Below are 22854 nucleotides of genomic sequence, written 5' to 3'. Positions count from 1 at the left end.
GCGTGTCTGACTAATTGCGAAAAAAGCAACGAACACAGTCGGAGGGGCCGCAGGCCCTGACCGCCTTTACTAGATTGAGTGATTGTTTTAGTTGATTTCTCTTTATGCGTATTGTTTTTCCTCTACCGTCACGGTAGATAATTACATGCAGATTGTCTTGTACAAACCCCTCCGAGAGTAATGCCACGTGACACGATTAACCAATTAACGACGAGAATATGAGAACTCTGATTTACATATTCATTAAAGTTTCTAGGTACACGTTGTCTCATCTCATGTCTACGGCGCGTGTGGATTGTGTGCGAGTGATCAACCCTGCGGAGAACTTTTGTCGAATGCGTTTGCAACTGGAAAATTGAAGTTTACTTCTTTCAAGAATGCAAATATAAGTGAAAGTTGTGAGTTCTGCAATCCGCGGATGAGATGTTTGTGTAAAACTTCCCACCGGGAATGGCAAAAGTGTATCTCTTCGTGCAAGGACTTCGTGCGGATAGAAGCCGCGGCGAGTGGTAACACATAGGGGTCTCCCAACTGCACTGCAGCTGCACCCGGAGCATCGGGGGGAGAATCCGCTGATGATACTCTGCTGAGCATCACCTTATTTCCCTTATGAAGACACAGGTAAGAGTATGACCTGAATGTGTGAATACGAGAAGTCTAGCCTGCTACAGTGCTAGTTTTTCGCTGACGTAAAGGCAGTTAGTGACTGCAGTAAAAATTAATATTATATCATTTTTTTAGACTGTCTAGTGTCACACAGTAGAATTAGGAATGAATTAATTGCTGTTGCAGCTCTTTTTAGACACAATATTATTAAATAAGTGGTCAACAGGTCAATACTGTAGTTCAATATTAATAAGTGTATCATCAGTACATAACCATCCCATGTGGTGGAAGGTATACAAAATACACATAACAGGCCTGTGTAACTCTTACTTTCCACTGTGATTTTGTGTAGACCTATTCAGTAATCGTAGCCTTGTGGTTGAAGGATGCTAAAACTCCAAACTGTTAGACAGGGCCTGTTTTGGTATGAAAGGGGGGGGGGATGGGTATCAGTATGTGTAATTTATGAACTTTTTTTTGTCAATTTTGGTATGCTTTCATGAGAAAAATGCTAATGACATTTGTTACGCATGCACACAATGCATGTACATGTATGGGGTCTTGGGTCAGTAACTATTGTCTGTTCTGACATTGCAAAAGGTTTTAAAATTGTTATTTTATGAAGTAAAATATAACATTCCTGATATCTATAAGTGCTTATCACATTAAAATGTCTCTCGGCACTGAAGATCTAGTTTTCTCAATTGCATTGCAATATATGACAAGAACAGATTTAACCTGTTAGTAGTTTGTCAATATTGTACAATTACACTTTCTCTTCTTTTGGAGGCTAAGAAATGTTTTCGGAGTTTGATGTTCAATTTTATGTCAATTCTTTACAGAATCAATCATTGAAGACCCTTGAATTTGCAGGCTGTATACTCTGGAGAGGCAACAGTTGCAGAAGTTGCGTTGATGAAGTCAGGGCTGTGCAGTGCATCTTCTCAAGTCCAGAAAGAGCCTGTGATCTTGCCTTTGATTTCTTTTGTCTTCAAACCCAACAAGAAAATCTCAGTTCCTGAGTCATTGATGAAAGCCACTGTGCTGTCAAATGGTAAGCTTATTATCTACTTTACAGAACCGTCGGGAAGTGGATGAGGGGTACACCAGTTATAAAAAAAAAAAAAAAATTAAAAAAAATAAAAAAAAGTTGATAATTGACTGTTTAAGTCTGGTTGTAAGCTGCAACACCTTTTTTTTCAGAATACTGGCTTTAATTATTTTCTCGTATTCACCTTTTGTTTTGTTTAGTGGGGATATTTTGTGTTAGTTTCCTTTCTACATCAATACCACTATGCAGATATGATCTTGTTTTAAAACTGTGGGGGGTTGCTGTATTTTGGATAGTGCATGCGCATTTGTTTTTGTTAGTTTTCTATCATCGAAGGCTGATGTTAAACGCACTTGACATTTATTTTAATTGCTCCGTTAAATTGAGATTGATAAAACAAAGGCTGATTTGCTTTATCTTTTAGTTTTCATGAAGTAACTTGTATCATTTGATTAAAGTTTTTTTGCCCCCCCCCCCCAAAAAAAAAAAGACAAAGGTTCTGATTCTTTGAAGAACGTACCTCGATCCATTATGGCAAAGATAAATTGATCTATCACCTGTCTGTCAAACATTCAGAATAGATTGATTACTGGAAGTCTCTTTATTTCTTTCTCTCTTTCTTTCTTTTTTATTCGAAGCCTTTCGTGGAAGATACGGTCAACTTGCAGAGCTGCGGTCCGTCATGCCAAGTAATGTGCCAGTTGTGAGCTTGACTGCTACATCTTCCCCTGCCTTACAAGAGATGACCTCAGAGAGAGTTTGGGCCTTCAGCCACTTGAAATCAACATACAGGCACCAACATCCGCTATTCTGTTGTCAGCTCGCCACTTCAGGAAGATGCCAAGATATTTTCATCATTGGTTAAAGAATTACTTGAGTCAAAATAATGAAACTGAGAGAACTGTCACATCCTATCGTACTCGTCATCAGTGCAGAGATTTCAGTAGCTACTTTCAAGACACGTAACTTGGTGAAAAGGACTCTCACTATCCCATGTATCATTCCATCACTGCTGAAAGGAGTGCATAAAGGAGGAAATACAATGCTTCATGTCAGAACCAGATGACTGGGTAAGGGTTCTCTTCTGTACCATAGCATTTGGGATGGGAATAGAGTGCAAGAAAATCACCCCAGATTCCAATTTGGTCCAGCACGCACATGATATTGATGATTATGCACAAGAGGTTGTGGTTAATTTTTTAGCACTGCCTGATCAGTACCGGTAATTGTTCATATCCTTTTTTTTTTTCTAACTGAATTAACACAGCTCTGTCGTAATATGAAACTGTAATCTGGCAGTTGAGGAATTTGTTGAAAATACTTTTAGTGCTATACACACACACACACACATACACACATAGACTGACAGGTGAACATAGGCACACTCAGTCGCAGACACACATGACACACACGTGTTAACGCACAATAGTATAGTAATGGACAGACTTTAAAGTATTATGATTGTACCTTCATTACTGTACGCCACCTATATTGTAGATATCTTCCATGCAAACGTAACTGTACTGTAACCAAATTTTCTATTTTATTTGTGATGAATATGAAATGACTTACTTAACTGTTAACATCTTTTAATTTTATCTATTTTTTAGATCACTATACTTAGCACTACTGAAAGTTTTTTTTTTGTATTAGAAATATGAGGATTTTTTTTTTTTACATTGACTTGTGATCACACACTTCTTTGAATATTATAGGGGGAGTAGGGAATGATGACTATTTCTGCGATTAGAAATGAATTTAAACAAATAGATATCATTGCCATTCAAAAACTGTATTAGATTGTGATGGTACTGAAATGTACAGTACTTCTGCTATTAAAGTTTGACGAATAAATAATGTAGCCGTTCAATAATTGTATTAAATTATTATGGTACCGTACTGAAATGTTACTTTGATTTACTTTGCATACAGTTGGTTTACACAAATTAGTATGTGGATTTTGTAGATTCGTTTTTTTTTTTGTTTTGTTTTTTTTTTTTTGGGGGGGGGGGGCTTATTTTAAATATATCTATCGATTTTGTTCATGTATAGTGTGTGCAACGGTCATTCTTGTGTCTCTAAGCCAGCTAAAGTCCAGTGTGTCACAAGCATTTTAAGAAGATTAACACTGTAGTCCCCATACCATATTGTAGGACCACAATGACTTGAATATTTTTTTTTCCTCAGTAGGGTAAAGGCTACACTGATTAAATTGCCCCCGATTGGGCAAGTAGACTGCAACAAGTTAGTTGTGTGCTTGCCTGACATTAAATTTTATTTGCCCTAGGCAAGCAGACAAGTGCTGAGTAACTGCAAGATGATACCATCTGTATGCATAATGCAATGTAGGAATGTGTGTAATGATATATGTGGGATGTATTGACATAAATTTGTATAGCTGTGTGTGTGTGTGTGTGTGTGTGTGTGTGTAAGTTGGTGTGTCTCGGCATGCTCTATACGTGCATAATATACATTATGTATGTTCATATTTGTGTGGCATGAGATTGTTATTGTGACATGAGAAGCGATCGGGTTGTATAAGGTAGCATATCTGTCTCAAGTTATTTAGCACGCAGACAGACAGACAGACAGACAAACAGACATATGGAACCGAAAACATAACCTCCATTGACCGTAGTAGGTTTCACCAACTGGTGGGGGTACAGGTATCGAGTAATTAGACATACAATGCAATTCACCAGCAGCGAGCTCAACCCTAGCTGCCATTCAAATCGAGGCAAAGAACTTTCGTTTCATTAATATAGGTGTTTACGTACATGTATGCCAATACATGTACCTGGTACCCAAAGTTCACGGGACGTGCAATACGCAACAGATCGCGCGAACCACTATACGTAGGTTATTAAAATGGAAAAATAAAAACAAACGGAGCAAAATTTTACGATAGACCTACTTAAATAGCAAGGTAATGAATACTCTAGTTATTCAATACACTTTTGTTATTAATAAAGCCATGTTTAATAGAATATTGAACTGTATAGTATCAATTATTTAGAACATTTGAATAGAGATTCCCCCGTCATTTAATAAATGAATCCATGTAAACACCGCGCTTGAAACTTTTACGATTGGCCACGATCGTCTCTAGCTGCTAAATATGTAAGATCTTATGCATATGCGAATATATAATGAGCTCCGCAAATAAGCAAAGGCCTCGCCGCTGACGCGGCTCGGTCCAGCGATCACTGCTGTCACGCACACTGCGTTAGTCTATTTTCAGACACTGCTGAGAGGCAAACAGCGCGCGAGGCCTTGTCCAAAGGCTACGCTAATTGCCGATAGAGATAACAGCAAAGCCTGCAAACTGGGTCACACAGCGCCCTTCCCTATCACTGCCTGCGCGCACTTACCTTTGTCCATTGTCTTTTACGCGTCAGTGGTGTGGTTCGCGCGCTGTTGTTGTGCTCCAAAGAGGTGAAGGACCTCTTCGCAGAGGCATCGCTGTTGTGATGTGCGCATTGCATGATGGGATGTAAAAACTCGAGATTCTAATCCCGACCGTTCACACGTACCAGCGCGGGGCCAATTATCCCGCTAATTGATGAACCAGCGCAAGATTTCTTGGGATTAGCATCGCGATGCTTATCGCGCTAATTTTCGGGGTTTTTTTCTGTCCACACGTGCAAAAAAACTCGGGATGACGATCGCGATGCAAATCTCGAGATTTGTATCCCGCTAGTTGGTGTACGTGTGAACCCGGCTAATAGGGTCCTACCAAGAACCGGGATCACACGTACAAAATAACGGGATGACAACCGCGCTCCATATCTCGAGATTTTTTTTTTTTTTGCAACCGTTCACACGCTCCAAATTAGCGGGATAGCGATCGCGCTCGGAATCTCGAGTTTTTTGCAAGCGTCCACACGTACAGAATTATCCCGCTAATTGCCGATCGAGATAACAGCAAAGCCTGTAAACTGGGTCACACAGCGCCCTTCTCTATCACTGCATGCGCGCACTTCCCTTTGTCCATTGTTTTTGGGGTTTTTTGCGCGTCAGTGGTGTGGTTCGCGCGCTGTTGTTGTGGTGCGCCAAAGAGGTGAAGGACCTCTTCGCCGAGGCCTCGGGTTTTTTCTGTACACACGTGCAACAAAACTCGAGATACCGATCGCGATGCAAATCTCGAGATTTTTATCCCGCTAATTGGTGTACGTGTGAACCCCCCTAATGTGATTATAATCTCTTTGGGTCCTACACTGTCATCTACGCACACGTACACCAATTAGCGGGATACAAATCTCGAGATTTTCATCGCGATCGGTATCTCGAATTTTTTGTACATGTGGACAGAAAAAAAACCTGACAATTAGCACTATAAGCATCGCGATGCTAATCCCAAGAAATCTTGCGCTAATTCGTCAATTAGAGGGATAATTCGCCCCGCGCCGGTACGTGTGAACGGTCGGGTTTAGAATCTCGAGTTTTTATATCCCACCATGCAATTCGCACATCACAACAGCGAGGCCTCTGCGAAAAGGTCCTTAAAGCCCAAACAAAGTTCTGGTACGCCTGCAAAAGTTGTCACATTTCGCTCCCAAATGTGAAGGTATGCCCAGGAAATGTGCGGAATAACGCTGTAATAACAAGATATTCGATAGGTAACAACGAAAATGCGAAATATTAACAAAAAACGTTCAGTCTCAGAACTTACCCGAACGGGGTCAGGCTAAACTCGGACTCGGCCTCGCTTTGACAGCGGGATGAGTTGTATTGGTTGTCTCTCTGGATTGTACAGTGTTGTATGATTGAGGGTATGGTAGGTGTTCAACACACCGACCGGGTCCATATGAACCGACCGCGCTCTGTAATGGCATTGCGCGTACAGAAAGAAAATGTACGCATGGGACTACGCGCGACGGTGTTCGATTCTTCACTGGGCTACGCTACCGAGTAAAATGAGGCGAAAACAAATAAGTATTCCCTCTAAATTACCGAAATTTAGCAAAATCGAATAAGATTTATCGTGTAACTACATATAACTAGGCCTACCTTTGCTGACTCGTTGTTAGATGTAGAGTATCCTTCCGTAATAAATATGACGATTTTGACCGCAAAATTGTCATTATGCCGCTCTCTCAAACTCCGCCGCTTGTACGATCGTGCACACACGTTACACATACACATGACATAATTATTTTGTCGCCCGCTACGACCGTACGAGTTGAAGCAGAAACGAGAAATGAATCTGAAAAAACAAACCGATTCATCTAATTTATTTCAATTACGATGAAAAGTTTCCTAATGAAAATCAATTCAAATTCATCAAACAGTCCTTCAAAAGTAATATCGAAGGATTAAAAATATATTCAAATATTATTGGGGAAAAATGACGGCTAGAAAAAAAGAGCAGCTTGTCAAAAAAAAAAAAACGATTTAAGTGCGCTTTATAGAATTATACTTATTGTCAGGGTGGTCAGTTTAAATGTACAGGGCAACTGAGTGCGGAAAAAATGACACCCCACACGTTCGAAGCCGCCATCTAGAGCGCGCACCTCAGACCGCATTTTCAGTGCGCGCTTGTGAATCCGGAGTATTTTCTCCACACGTGAGTAAAATTTCAGGCAAATTGTGAGATTTTTCACGTTTCTATTGATAGAATATTGATTATATTGATAGATGGTTTATATCCTACTTATGTGATCGATCTCATTATGTCAGAATTGGTGATTCTACCTCTTGTAAAACTATGACAAAGGTTGGTGTACCTCAAGGTTCTGTTGGAGGCCCGCTGCTTTTTTCTCTGTATATGCAACCAGTTAGTGAAGTATTTCGCAAGCATTGTATTAGTTATCATTGTTATGCGGATGATATACAACTTTATTTGTCTTTTAAACCCACTCTGTCTCCATTGTCATCCGCCATTGTAAAACTCGAAGCATGTTTGCAAGACCTGAAAATTTGGCTTACATCCAATGGCCTTAAACTAAATGATGATAAATCTGAGTTTCTGTTATTGGGATCAAAGCATATGTTAAGCAAAGTTGATTATCAGTCATGTCATGTCAACATCGGTAGCACTTACATTACTCCGTCGAAAACAGCCCGTAATTTAGGTGTCATATTTGATCAGGAAATGTCATTTCGAAGTCATGTAACTCATATTCAGCGGAATGTTCGATATTAGTTGCGTAATTCAAGTTTCATAAGGAAATATTTGTCTAAATCTGCAGCTGAGATACTTATTCATGCTTTGATTTCTTCCCGGTTGGATTTTTCGAATTCATTGTTGTGTAATCTTTCAAAAAAAGATGTCACAAAACTTCAACGGTTGCAAAATTCTGCTGCCCGATTGTTAACTTTTACTAATAAGTTTGATTCCATGTCACCAGTTCTCCGTTCCTTACATTGGTTACCTGTAGAAAAAAGGATTATTTTCAAGATTCTGTTATTAGTACATCATTCAGTTCATTCTTTTTCCCCAATATACCTAAGTAATTCTGTTCAAAAATACAATCCGACACGAAGGCTACGTTCATCATCAGATGCATTCTTACTCCAAACACCCAGAGTAAAACATGGGTATGGTGATCGTGCTTTTTCCGTTATGGGACCAAAATTGTGGAATCGGTTACCTCTTCAGTTAAGGGAACTGTCATCTACAGAGTCATTCAAATCCAAACTTAAAACTTATCTGTTCCTTTCATACTGAGGACTGTAATTGCTGTATGTCATTAATATTGGATCAATATTGTATTTTTAATTGATATATGTTGTATTCTTTATTTGGTATATATTTGCTTTTGTTTACCATTTTCTTCTTTGTTGAAATGTTTGAATATGTATATGCATGTAAATATATATTTTTTCATTTTTGAAGCGCCATGAGCACTGAAAAGTGGACCTGTGCGCTATACAAGTAGCCACTATTATTATAATTATTATTATCAAAAACGTTAGGTGGTCGGTGTGATGAACACCCAACCATACCACTTATCGTCACCCTTAGGATCTGGGCCCCGTTTCACAAAGGTAGAGCGACAGCGTCAAGTCCCCTATTCAGCGTCGACTTCCTCCCTGCAGCGTCAAACTTGACGCTGCAGGGCATTTCATAAAAAGTTGACGCTGCACGATCGACGTCAAAATGTCGCTGGAGCGACAACAATTCTGACGCTGCTCAGCATGAGCGTCAAAATCTGTCCAAGAACATGCTGGAGCGACAACTTCCCATTACTATGACGACACAAGCAAGCTAAAGATGGCCTACTTGATGTTAGTGCACAGGGGACTAAGGAGGGAGAGGGTGTTTAGGGACAGACTTAATCCGTTAGACTGTTATGATGACACAGACCTCTTCAAAAAATATCGCTTCAACCATGGGGGTATCATGCACATCATCGACAACCTGGCAGGCCAGCTGGAACACCGTATCAACAGAAGTCACGCTGTGCCTGCCAGCCTTCAAGTCTTCATTGCATTGCGCTTCTACGCTGCAGGGTCCGTACTGGACAACAGTGCTGCAATGCGCGGAGTCAGTGTAGCAACCTGCAGCAGGGTGGTGAGGAGGGTAACAAAAGCCCTGTGTCAACTGAGAAATGAGGTGAGTTTCAATATTGATATCATTTATCAAGGTTATCTAAGAACTCAAGATTCAGAGTGTTCAGTGCACTGCCACTGGCAATTGCCAACAAATTACAGCTGTTCTAAGGGCCTAAAGTAAAATTACTTCTTGTATTATCTAATGATTTGCAATTAAAAATCACACAAAATAGCACTCTACACATCTCAGTTGATAAAATCATGCACTCTGAAGATTGAAAGACCTAGTTGGTAGGCTATGGCTGTAATTATAGAAATAATGTAGATTGATTGGGGGCTTTGAATGCCATGGTATCGTCTGCACGTCTGAACTACTACCGCAGTGCATACACAGAGCAGTTCTACGCGAATCGCAAACAATAACAACTCCATGCGAAACTTCACCATTTATGTGACATCTATTCATTTCTGGTTGCCACACTATTAAATTCAGATATATATTTTTTTTTATTTCGGTGAAATGATTTTTTTTTTTGAGAAATTCCTTAATACCACTATTGCTAGCACACAAAAAGCATAACATTACGAAACGAGAGCATAGTGCGTCTCGCTCATTAGTCCCATTGAGTAATAATTGTGTTATTACAAATCGCCGTAGACTCAAACTCACTGAATGTTCCTTCTCGAAATAGCAGCGTTTCGAAATCACTGTCGCAGTTGCACTTATTGAAATTCACCTTGCTCATGTTCAGAGTCCATCTAATGTTGATCAGGAATATAGGAGTTCAGTTGCCATGGTATTAGTATTGGCCAATACTCCAAACTTTTGGCCCAACTTTTGTAGTCACAGTAACCCCAGTTCAGTGTCGACACGTTCTAAAGTTTGGTACGCACGCGTTATACATAAGGCGTATAAGAACACACGGGGTCCGCGGTACCGATCGAACATTGAAATTCTTGCATTGTACTTAGGTCTGACAGGTGCTAGCTAGCTAGGAGTATTAACTATTCTTCACGGTCCTTCACTATGACAAGGCCCACCTACCTGCACTGACCTAAGTCTGTCACACAGATTCCTGTCGTCTATCTATCGCGCGGCGGATGGAGCACCTACTACTGAGTAACCTAAGCGGTGGTGTTGTGAAATAAAAAACAACTTATTAGTAGAAATAAAGAGGAAGATATTAAGCAAGAATGTATGGTGGGTTTAGGTCCACCAACAATGATAAGGATGAGGTGGAGGAAAAGAAGAAGAAGAAGAAGAAAGAAAGGAAAAATGAAAGAAATAAAGAAAACATGAGGATGGCGGTTCACATGTTCTCAATAGCAATTAAGATTATACTGTAGTAAGAAAAAATGTAATTAGTATGACTATAAGATTTTACGACTAACAGGTATTGTCAATTTTATTTATTCTGAACTAAAAAAAAAAAAAAAATAATGATAAATAGACCCCGAAATGCGTTAGTTATATTACTTCATGATTTATTGTTACATTTTTTTTCTGATGTTACCAGTATCTATATTGTGAAGTGAAAGTTGGATATATTCCTGTAACTGTATAGACCCAGGCTGTTTTGATTTGTAAAAAGTTTTCAGGTCATAGGGATGTACATTAATATAAAAAAAGCAAGTACACACACATACACACACACATTCAAAAGTGGGTATAAAGCAATGCATGCAGGCCAAAGCGTGATGAATATATATATACATTGTATATATATTCTAAATGGTTTCAATTCCATTGTCCTGTTATTTCTTTTCTCACTCTCATTACAAAATGGCTAATCACCAAAAAAAAAAAAAAAAATACTGAGATTGAAATATAACCCTTACGGGACTAGAAATGAGTCTTGATAGCTATAGGGCCTAGGCAGACAATCTACCAGTACTAATTTATGCATGTCGATGAACTGAAATATATATGAGTAAAACTTTGATATAATGCATGCAACCTTCTGCATGGCTTTCAATACCGGTACACTTTTGAAAAAAAAAAAAAAAAAAAAAAAAACCTTAGGGTAATTCCTTATTTGATACAAATACTTTGACAGTAATGGAAAAGGTAATGATACACTTACAACCAATAAGTAAATGAAACATACTTTCTCCAAATGTTTCTTTTGATTTCAGTACATAAAGTTCCCCTGCACTCGGGAGGACGTGAGGAACACGCAGGTGAAGTTTCACAATATCGCCCAATTTCCACACGTCGTTGGTGTTGTAGACGGGACCCACGTGGAGAAGAAGAGTATGTTTATGTGAACCGTAAAGGGCGTCACTCAATAAATGTACAAATCATCTCCAACGCAGAGTTCAAGATTACAAACATCGTGGCCCGCTGGCCAGGGAGTACACATGACTCCAGAATTCTGCAGGTGATTTTTTTTTTTCTTGTTGACACCTTGTTGTATTTATTCCTGATGTCAGTAGGCATACATGCATTACAAATTTCACAAACAATAACATAGATTACATACTCAATATTCACATGAAGGATTGAGTTATAATAATATACAGTTTCTTATTTTCATTGCATCATCTACATGAAAGAAAAGAATTAAGTACAATTACTGCACGTGAAGAAAAATATATACAAAGATATATACTGTACAAATATCAATAAATTTATAACCAATGAGTTGTTATTAGAAAACGTGTTTGCACATCAGTGTAGCCCTAAATGACGAAAAATTCAAAGTAAACTTCCTGAAGTACTGTGTGACGACATAGATATGAATTCTACAGTATACCTGCAAGCTTATTCCTTTTGACTTGCTAATACATGTTAAAGTGTTGTGAGCTGATATGATAATATACACATCTTCCTTTTGAATTATGACATAAATTCATTTTAGTTTTAAAGTTTTGACAAGATTTCTTTTCGTATTTGGGAAACGCATATTTTGTATTGGAGTCTTACATTGCAATAATTCCAAACAGCACTAAACATATGAGTTGTTGAAACAATGATATCATGATGAATTCATTGAATTCAAGGCATAACTGTATTCCAACTTTATTTTCTCAACAGAACAGCATCATTGGACAGAGATTTGCGAATGGAACCCTTGAGGGAATTCTGTTGGGGGATTCAGGTTATGCCCTCCATCACTGGCTTATGACCCCCGTCTTGAATCCAGACAATCGTGCACAAAGGGCGTACAACCAGTGAGTATAATTCAAAATGGGGAAAATTTACATCCAAATCTTAGATCAGTCTGCAATGTTTGGAAAAAAAAAATCTTATACAATTGAGGTGATATCTTTTTTTTTCCATCAAAAATTTGGTTTAATAGTTGTCTTTTGATGAAAATTAATAAAGGAGCATTGTAAAGGTGCATGTACTAGTGCTATGAAAGCTTTCATTAAAAAAGAAAAAAATATATATATATTCGACAGATGATATTTCATCAATGTGGCAAAGAGGCTATATCATAAATGTACCAATTTATATCCATTTATGATACTTTTCATGTCTTAAACTCTTGGCCTATTATCAATGTGTCAAATAAAATGAAAATAAAACATCATTAAAATAACACCTTTTCTAATACAGTGTAATGTCACAAGTTGCACTTAGGTTCATCAGTCACATTATACAATATTGTTTGTGTGCGACACACAGACATTTTTATCTATTCTTCAATATTTATAAATCTGTAGAAAAATAATCAAATTAACCACTTGAACTCGAATGACCCAATATCTTTTTTTTTTTTTTTCCGGCCTCGTCGAGAAAGTAAAATAGTACAGTATAACTAGGCATCATCCAAAGAGGTTCTATAGCTTTAGAACCTGTTTGGCATCACCTCGTCAGTCATGTGACATCTTTTGCCCACATTTTCGATCATGTGATCAACTCAATTTGTGCAATGTTCGCAATACAATTTACATTGCGGGCGTGAAATTCGTGCATGTTAGACTTCTAGAGAAAAAGTGAATAAAGAGCCTAGGCCTACGGGGAAAATGCCAAGAAAACCATATACAACCGAAGAGGTTCTTGCATGCTAGACTAGGGACTACTGGGAGAATCTACGGAAGACATTGGTGACTCTGAATATCGACAAGGTAGTTATTTTGATTACGAAATTGATAATTAGAGTTAGGATGCAGCAGGTATGTTGGTGGAATTAGCGGTGCGTATAAAGCACCTCCCAGCCCCGTGCAAGCGGGGGAAATGATAGTCAGTGTGCCGATGGGGTGTCATGGCCAATTCAAGATACTGTAGTGATGATACATGTTTAGTCACAGCGATGGCAAGGACGAAAATGTTTGTCAGAAGAAACATTTTTTTTTTTTTGAGAGAGAGAGAGACTTCCTTATGTCCCCTCACCAACTTGCACAAAATAAACAAATTACTATTCCCTTTTACCAACAATAAACTAAATAAAGGTTATGCCATTTATGGGAAGACTTCCCATAACCTATTTAGTTTACCACCAGCAAAAAAAGAAAGAAAAAATAGTATTAGTAATCTACCCATTCTGAGCAAACTAGTGTGTGTGTGGGGGGGGGGGGGGGTAGGGGTCACAAGGAACTCTTTCCTTTTTTTTTTTTGAATTCTACCTTCAGTTGTCGCCACATTCCTTCAGTTATGATAATCATCTTTTTATTTTTATGTGGTAGTTACAGCTACTGCTAGTACTAGTAGTAGTACTGGTATAGTCAGTGGTAGTGGTAAACTTTTTTTCTTTTTTTAATGAAAAATGTCGCTGAGATGTGAATTTTGATTTTTATTTGTTTAAATTCCTTATCCTACAACTATTGTTAACTTTCAGTTTTATTTCGATATATTTTTGAAATGTCAAGCATGCAAAATAATTCAGGGTGTCGAAAGGTTAAGTATGCACTCTGCATTGTGAGAGTACTAAAAATGCAATTGGTTGCAATTCCTATTCTGAAAAATGTTGGAAATGACAACAGATTAATACCCTTACCACCAATATTCAGTGTACTGTTATTCACATAATTCTTCAGCTGATAATAAAGAGCCACTTGCAGTTGACATCATGTCTACTCTTATTTGATCTGATGCAGAACTCCAAACCATTCTGAATTTCATTGCAACTGATTGAAAAATTGCCCTACATTGACGTCGATATAGGGCAATGAAAAACTCCTCGACAGAAGAATTTCATGAATTTGAATAATTACACGGTACCCGATGCACGCTATAAGTAAGGATTAGAACCAACACTTGCTGTCGGGCTAAAGCTCGGTGATGTAATGGAGATGACGCCTGTCCTTTGATCAAAAATGACTTGGAATTTGGTCATGAAGACCCCGAATGGGGTCACCCTGACCCAATTCATGACTCTGAATGGGTCATATCTGACCCCATTCCTTGTCATTTCTGACCCGGAACGGTGTATGACCCCAACGGACCCAGTTCCGGGTCAGTTCTGACTCGGATGTTTTAAGAGTGGGAGGTCGTAGGTTTGAATCCTGCTTGAGTATGTCTGTCCATGATTTTTTTATCAGGGCTACTACTAAAATACTGATCAATTCAGTGCTTCTTCATATCGACGTAGGGCAATTTGTCAGTCAGTCGCAATGCAAAACACCTCGACGGAAGAATTTCATTCTGAATTTGGACAACAGATTCTTTAAGTTCACAATTCCCAGCAATTGTTTGAATATGGAAATCTTATATTTCTGAATGATTTCTATACACACTCATGTGACAGCTGCTCCTTTTTTCCCCTACTTTCAAGCCAGATTATCCCTATCTTTCGGCCATAGAGGTTAGAAGTTCTTTTTTGTGTGTTCAGAATGTTGTCATAATCATGACTAAACCAATGTATTCTTAAATTGCTCTTTTCAGATCACACAGCCGCACTCGCGCAACTGTTGAACAGGTAAACGGGCAGCTAAAAAAAAAAAAAACAAATGTAGGTGCCTCATCGGTCAAGGCCTGCAAATGAGTCCCATACGGGCTGGGGATGTCATCGTGGCATGTGCTGTTCTGCACAACATCAGCAAGGACTTGCACCAGCCTGATGTTCAGTTCCACATGGAAGAAGATCATGACTGGCAACTGCCTCTTGAACATGCACCATGTGGCGCTGCTGCAAGAGCTCGGCTAATCGAATATCATTTCATATGACATTCTTTTGTGTATCCTTGCACAGGTGTCGTTGCAACAAAGAGACACTCTGTGTTATGGCTTGAGTATTCTATCAATCCGTCCAAGACCAAGTTTTCAAGCAGTGTAACTTTGGAACCATTACAAGTATCTATGAGATACTATGAAACTTGATAACTTGAGATATTAACAAAGTATCAAAGTTTAGTTGCACATGCTCTGAGAGAAAAGTCAAATGCAAAGGGGTCAAAGTTGTAAAGCTTCAATAATTTGTCAATATCTACATAGTGCCAAAATGTATGTTTATTAATTTTAATGTATGCATTCTTTACCAGATAAAGGTTATATAGGAAAAGATGTGGGTGTGCCGGTCACAGTTCAAAGGTAAAGGGTCACAATTGTGTTTAAATTTACCTTTTCCTCATATACGTATCAAAATTGGCTAAATATAGCTTCACGGAACTTATGCATACACATGCATGTATGGCCTGACAGTGGCATTTTTTTTTTTTTTGGACTTTTGGAGTCAATGCTTGAAAGCATGATGAAAGTACTAACATTTTTATGTTTGGTTGAGTTGAAGCTTTTATTCTATGCATGCACTTTATGACATTTGGTATGCATGCATAAAATTAGGTACTGCAAATTACTGCAAAATGAATCAGCTGAAAAGATTTTGTCCATGGGGTCAAAGCTTAACTCTTCATGTGCCTCATTCGCACTCCCAACTCAGTCGACGGCATGCCAAGTTCACATATTCTGCTCAAGCGTACAAACCCGCCCAAACTGATCTGTAAATCGCCAAATGCCACAATGTAGTGAAAGCATTTCTTGCTATTCATGCCTGCCACATGTAACATACATTTTTTGGAGTGATTGATTATCAAGTGCAGGTGTCTCATACTGGACTTTCGAGTGAATTCCAAGTTTTTGTCATTGTTTCGTGTGCAAAAGTCATGCTCTAAGGCTACTGGTCATTTGACGGGGAAAAAATAATAGATTTTCATACAATCTTCATTTGTATAAGTATCAAGCAAAGCTTGGTAATTTTTCTTCAACTTTTCTCATTGCTTGTCCAGGGAAACTAAAATCTGAAAGATGTACATGGATTTTCAAAACAGAATGATTTGACAAAGGCATGACCACGTTGCCATCTCAGAATAATGTAGCACACAAGGGGTTTACACCATGGCACATAAAGATTTTGATGTGCTTCCCTCAAATTTTTCTTACATTTAATTGAAACCCAGATCAAGGAAGGTGAACAATAGATTTACATAATGGCAAACATGGCGTTTCAGGTTTTTGTTTTTGTATTTGGTTTTTTTTTTCACTTACGTGAAACTGCCATCTCACATTGTTGAGACATAATCTAGACCTATTTGGAGAGCCATACATTACAGATAATGCATACCAGATACAAAGTATCAACATTAATTCTACGCATGTAACCAATGAATAAATAAATAAATAGAGGTTGGAATCTCTAATTCCCATTCAAACTCAAACTATACAATCCATTAGAAATTTCAAGGTACTTCTTATTCGCAATAATTTTCAACACATCCAGAATTGCTTTGAGGGTGGTGACCTTTTCCTCGAGTCGCAGGAACCTCTCCTCATAGGTGCTCCTTTCATTTCTTCTCCCTCGACCACCCCTCACTGCAACATTTACGATCTCCTCTTCCTCCTCAAGGAGAGCACCTTAGAAGATTAAATATCATTTAACAAATGATTGAAAATTAAATTTGGCATTATTTTGACAGTGGGCATCATATATTTGCTGCACATTTTGAAATTATTGACTGAAATCTCTTGCAATAAAGCATTGAAGACAGTGATGTATTTAGTATACTGAATTAAAATTCTTGATACGCAATGTTTGACTTCTCTTGATGTTAAGGTGAGAGGCATTCCAGATGATTTTCATAATTTCACACCATGGAGTACAAAAATCAACAATTCCATGCATAGATTTGTGAAATTCATTGTAGTCTATGAGCAGAGAAGTCTATACTCTGAAAAACTAAAATCATATGAAACTGAGAAGTGGTGATGGCATAGCCTCACACATTTCAGAAATTAGCAATGTAATACCATTGCAATAACATGTACATGTACACTTGTACTTAATAAGTCCACATTGTAGTATGGTTTATTCTTTTTTTCTGCTTCCTTGAGCCCCAACTCATGCATTCTTATAGTGAGGCTGCAATGATGTTATCCTTGTTCATTGTGACATGTTATAAATTAAGAAAATATTCTTTTTCCTCCTGCCAATCACAGTAAATTCCTAAAATCTGTGCTCAGTATTACCAATTTGTAATTGTTCATATGTACACGTCAACAACAACAACAACAAAAACTGACAGTTCCTTTAAACCAGGATGCTGCGGTAGTAACGGTACTGTATCAAATAAGATCAGGTGCAGCATTCGACAACTGGGAGATATTGAGTCATTCAGTACTGTATAAAAGTACTTTAACGAATGAAAATCATACAATTTGCTTTAAAGTTCTCAATATTCGTTTTGTTAAGCAACAGGGAGCTATTACTGGTTAACAAAATTAGTATCATTTTCATTGATTGTCTACATATTTGTGGTAATTTATCAAATTGTACTGAGTAAATGCTCTAGTATTGGACTGTCACCCCTCACATACTCAGTTTAATAGTAATGAGAACAGAGACTGAAAAACTGTGAGCATAACTCACATTCAGTTTACATCTAGCTGAACATTCCCTTATTTATTTGTAGGGTTTACAGTCAATGTTGTTGACTTAACATCATCACTTTTTTTAACATTCAGTTTGCCGTATTATTGATCAGGAAAATAACATCATGATGGAAAAAAATTATGCTTTATGATACCTTGCGTTTCATCAGATTCATCAGTCTGGATGCTCTCAGCATCAACTTCAATAGATGCTCCCTGCATTGTCAGCAGAATGTTTTGTGCTTCAGTATTTTGACTTCCAGCCTGGGTATTTCAATAAGAAAAGTGAACAAGACAAGATGCAAAAATGTGTTCTTTGTGAGTAAGTTATTTTTCTAACAATTGGTCTCCATGACTTATTGTTACAAATATTCACAAAAATGAAATTAGACATTTTCTGAATGTATTCCAACTGAAAACACTTTGAAACGAAGGAAATGATTTTTATATAGCTGATATAACACATGCATTTCTATTTCATAATTTACTGCCCAATGAAACTATTAGCATCTGCATTGAAGATAATGAGCAATGATATATATTGTAATATCTCGAGGGATGTATCAACTAGCAATCTTATTCAGTCCTGTTAGACTGCAAGTAGATTGCCCTGAATTTTTTTTGGTTATTATTCTGCATCTGCAAGTATTGTATTCTGTTTGAAAGGTTCATAGTACCTGTATTGTTTTGTTTCATTTTTCTTTTCAAGTACAACGTTAATTCTTCAGTTGGACTATAATTTCAAAACATGCTTTACAAAACACCATTTATTTCCTTATGTTTGATTCATATGATAAGTTTTTTGACAAGTAAAATCAAAAGAAAAAAATATTGACATACAACTGGCAGGTCTGGTTCAAAGCCAGTCTCGGCTTCTTGGCCTGCAAAGCCCTCCACAGCTTGAACACACTGTGCCTCTAGCACGGCCTCATACTTTACGTTGACTTTAGGTGCAGGACCACCACCTGAAGTGGAACAAATTTTGAATGAAAAAGAAAAGTCAATTGAGTTGCACATACCAATGGGTTTGACATTGATGTATAAAATGCTGCTATGAGGTAAAGCAGTGTATATGTTCATTTATGTAATGTTACAAAAGCATCTGGGCGATCCTTGATTGCAATGTGGTTAGACATTGCATCACTAATACATTTTAATTCTTATCTCCTTTCAAAAGGTGCAGATGAAATCATAGTTGTCTGTTTTTATGACTTGGAGATTTTAATAAGCTGCTGTGAGATAGTGTCATGAGGAAGTAGGGTCTGAGTACTGAAGACTATGACAACCTTAGATTTTGGTGGTGTTACATGAGCATGCACATGTGCTATAAATGTGAGAGCTGCATGTGTGACGTGTGTATGTGTGTGTGTGTTGTGTGTGCGTGTGTGTGTGTGTCTGTGTGTGTTGTGTGAGTGTGTGTTGTGTTTGTGTGCTTTGCCTTCATATTCTACATGTTCTAGTATGTAATAAGCAGTGGCGTATCTAGGGAAAACGGCGCCCGGGGCAAGCGCGAAAATTGCGCCCCTAATTTCTGAAAAAGTGTTCAACCCCAACCCCATCCCGGTAGGAACTTTAAACAGTTCAGAGGTTCTCCGTTTTGCTATTTCTGTTATGTTTATTCACTGTAACTGTGACCACCTGAACTTCAGAAAAGACTGGAGAGTCTGACATGTGTTTGGCCAAAGGCCTAACCGTACTGGAAAAGTCTAGTGAAGGAGGGATAACTAGCAGTAATACGAACAATGTACTTGTCACAGACAAAGTGTGTTCACTGTCAACCAGTGCAATGTGAAACGAAGGAAAAAGGGAGTTACTTCTTTTACTTCATTATTTGTTCATGTTTTGTTAATTTTTGGTAAGCATAAATCTAAGAAGGGGTCTGTACCAGTGCAATTGGTGTATAACATTGAATACATACACTGTATATGTAAACTCGCCACTAGCGCCCTCTCTACATAACATTTGGTAAAGTTAACCTGAAGTGAAACCATGATTGACTCTAGTACAACTTTATACATTTAACTGTCGCTTAAAGGCATGGAAAATTAATGATAAGATGTCTTATTGTGTAAAGCAGAGTATGTTAATTTTATCTTTTGTACTATCTAGGGTCAATAATAATAACAATAAAATAAACAGCAAACAAAACAATGTGCATGAAAAGAGCACTCGTGCTATATACCATGATTCAAAAAATGAGTTATGAAAAAAATAGATCTTATCAAATTGCAAAGTGCAAATTTTTTGTTCTGTCCTCAAATACCTTTAACTAGGAGTAAAAATGAATAAGATAAAAATTTCGTTACAAATTCTCACTAACAATGAGTAGGCCTAACATAGAAAGAGAAATGCCTCCAACAGAAATTATCAAGTACATTACCAATACGAGAATACTTGTCTGTATGGCTTTGCATTTTAGTTCAATAAAGAGATGTACCATGGTAGATGATATAAAAATTGATGAAATAAATTGCAACTTACCAGTCTTCGTTCTTTTCATAATGATACTTTTTGGCCTTCGAGACCCAGGAATTCCAAGAGCGCCGGAGGTCTTTGTACGTCCGGCCCTTTCGGAGTCCCTGGGCCTCGAGAATGTGGAGGAGTTCCCTCCAGTGGGTCGCCTTTCTTTCCTGGACCTTTCCAAATTTGTATTAAAAAAAGCATGATTAAGTTACAGTGTGTCATTGTGCAGCAAACCATCTCTATAAGTTATAATCAATGCAATTACAAGAATATCTTGAATATGTGAAATATGATTACAGGCATTGCCAAACCAACAGAAGGGTTCACATTTCAATTTCACATTATTGATTTAAATTAAACGCCTAGGTGAAATAGTTCAAAGTACTTTCATTATTCTTTATATATGCATGTATTGTAGGAACATAATTGTAGCGTGTAATTTTAAAGTTTGTCTTACATTTTTTTTTTTTTAACTAGGGCCTACACATGTAAAATACATTTTGTACTTAACAGTAATGAATTAGGGATCCTATGACCTTTAGAGATGCTTAATTTCCATAAAAATTCCTTTAACATTGCTTTGATTTCTACTCTAATAACATCTAAAAAAGTGAAGCTGCTATGTTGAAATTTAGCCATAGTCATGAAATGAAATCTTTTACAACAGTGTGTAATATTTCTTCTCCATTGTGGATCACGTGGAATTTCATACTATGCCTTTCAGTACATTAATTGCACTAAACACAGTTTTCTGAGATTAAAACTCTTTGCATAGACCACAACTTCCAAGACTCTTTTCTCAGCATTACTCTTCAGAGTGACTCCTTTTTTTTTAATCTGTTTAATTGTGTTAGTTTAGTTGTAAGAGTCCATTTAATTGATATTGAAATGTTGTTTTGTTAAGCATAATTTAAAATACTCATAATCTGCACAAGACTACCTAATTATCAATGTAGTTTGTGTTGAAGGCCTGAGTACATATCGTCTGTTGAGAATGATAAGGGCGTTAAGTTGCCACAAAACCCATATTGTTCAAGACAACTTAACGCCCTTCTCATTCTCAACAGACGATATATTAGAGATAAAGTTGAAACTATGCGATCATGCTAAAAATGTTCCATATATTTTTGTAATTATTCAGCTTTTGGAGGCAAACATTTAGGCATACCATACGTACAATTCTCATCTGCATAAATTTTCAGAGAAAATCTACCTATAAATGAAAGATGTCCCTGAATTATAAACAAATAAAGTCAAGATTTTTTTCCATTTTTTTTAATTTCTTGGGGGTGTTATTTGGGGGTCAAAGAAGAGCATGTGGACTTCATTTTGACATCACAGTGATGTCATGATCTTTTTTGTCCTTGCTTATCATGTGGTTTGATGCATTTTTTTTTTCAATTCTACAACATTTCGTATGTTGGTAAAAAGTTGCTTAATTTGTTGCCTTGAAACAAAGAAATTCTGTAAAACTGTCATAAAATCTGCCTAAGCTAAAAATGATTATGTTTGTAAACATTAATCACATTGTTGATAAGCTCGATGAGTGAGTTCATTTGTGATACAAATGTCACCGGAGAAAAACATATTGGTATAGTCAAGTTTCACCAAATTACTTTTCTATGCCAATATCCATTTACCATTTATTGTACATGTATAGATTAATCTTGCTTCACATGATGGGCCATGATTGAAAAAAAAAAATGTCAACATACTCTTTGGCTGCAGTGCCCTGCCTTGCCAAATATGTCTTGGCGATGCTCTTTTATGTACACACTCATTGTCATTATGTGTTGTTCAGTGAAGTTCATGTTGCGTTCCGGTTCGGCATCATTATTGTCCTCCATCTTGAGGAAAGAACAGGAATAATAAAATCATTACAAAAAGGGAAAATGTGTCAAATTACAGACATCGGAACCAACATAAATAGGTCGATCTACAGTGTATTATCGATAAACACAATCCAGCAATAGAAAGCAATAGCTTTTAGACAACAAAGATCTAGAAATCGTCAGAATGGGCACTAGCTAACATAAATAGGCCTATACCTTAATTGAAACAACTAACATAGTGGCCTAACGTTAGAATTGATCTAACGTTACAATGAAACAACGTCATGATACAGTTTTCAGTACTAGACAGCTCTTGTAGTTTGTATACATTCATTCAGTAGGCAATTCATTGTACAGTAGAGAAGGCCTATTCCCCTTAGTGAACAAGATCGTAAAGGTACTACAACCCTACGTGACGGTAGCGCAGCAATGCATATGTGATGTACACCATACTCCATACCATGCAGTACGGTCGTAGGCCTACAGATGCTGAGATAGAATTTCACTGTGGTTAAAATACTGTGTAGAGGGCCTACATTATTCATTGAATTTCTTGTCAAACCATGCATGCATACATGCCAAATGCCGATCAAACT

At 37.5% G+C, this 22854-nt stretch overlaps 1 protein-coding gene and 1 pseudogene across 1 annotated transcript; one reads left to right on the top strand and one right to left on the bottom strand.

The window, feature by feature from the left end:
* Window positions 1–8873: 8873 nt before the first annotated feature.
* LOC140239123 (putative nuclease HARBI1) lies at window positions 8874–15266 on the top strand (annotated as a pseudogene).
* Window positions 15267–16731: 1465 nt separating this feature from the next.
* LOC140239122 (uncharacterized) lies at window positions 16732–22506 on the bottom strand. Its single transcript, XM_072319009.1, has 5 exons — window positions 22142–22506; window positions 20445–20599; window positions 18804–18928; window positions 18119–18227; window positions 16732–16949 (listed from the first exon to the last, which is right to left on the bottom strand). Exons 2-5 carry the CDS (start codon window positions 20461–20463, stop codon window positions 16732–16734), a joined length of 471 nt encoding a protein of 156 aa, XP_072175110.1. The 5' UTR covers window positions 20464–20599; window positions 22142–22506.
* Window positions 22507–22854: the final 348 nt, after the last annotated feature.

The sequence above is a fragment of the Diadema setosum genome, chromosome 15, assembly GCF_964275005.1.
Source record: "Diadema setosum chromosome 15, eeDiaSeto1, whole genome shotgun sequence".
Taxonomy (NCBI): domain Eukaryota; kingdom Metazoa; phylum Echinodermata; class Echinoidea; order Diadematoida; family Diadematidae; genus Diadema; species Diadema setosum.
Note: the sequence above shows the minus strand (reverse complement) of the source record. Positions and strands in the feature narration are given on the sequence as shown.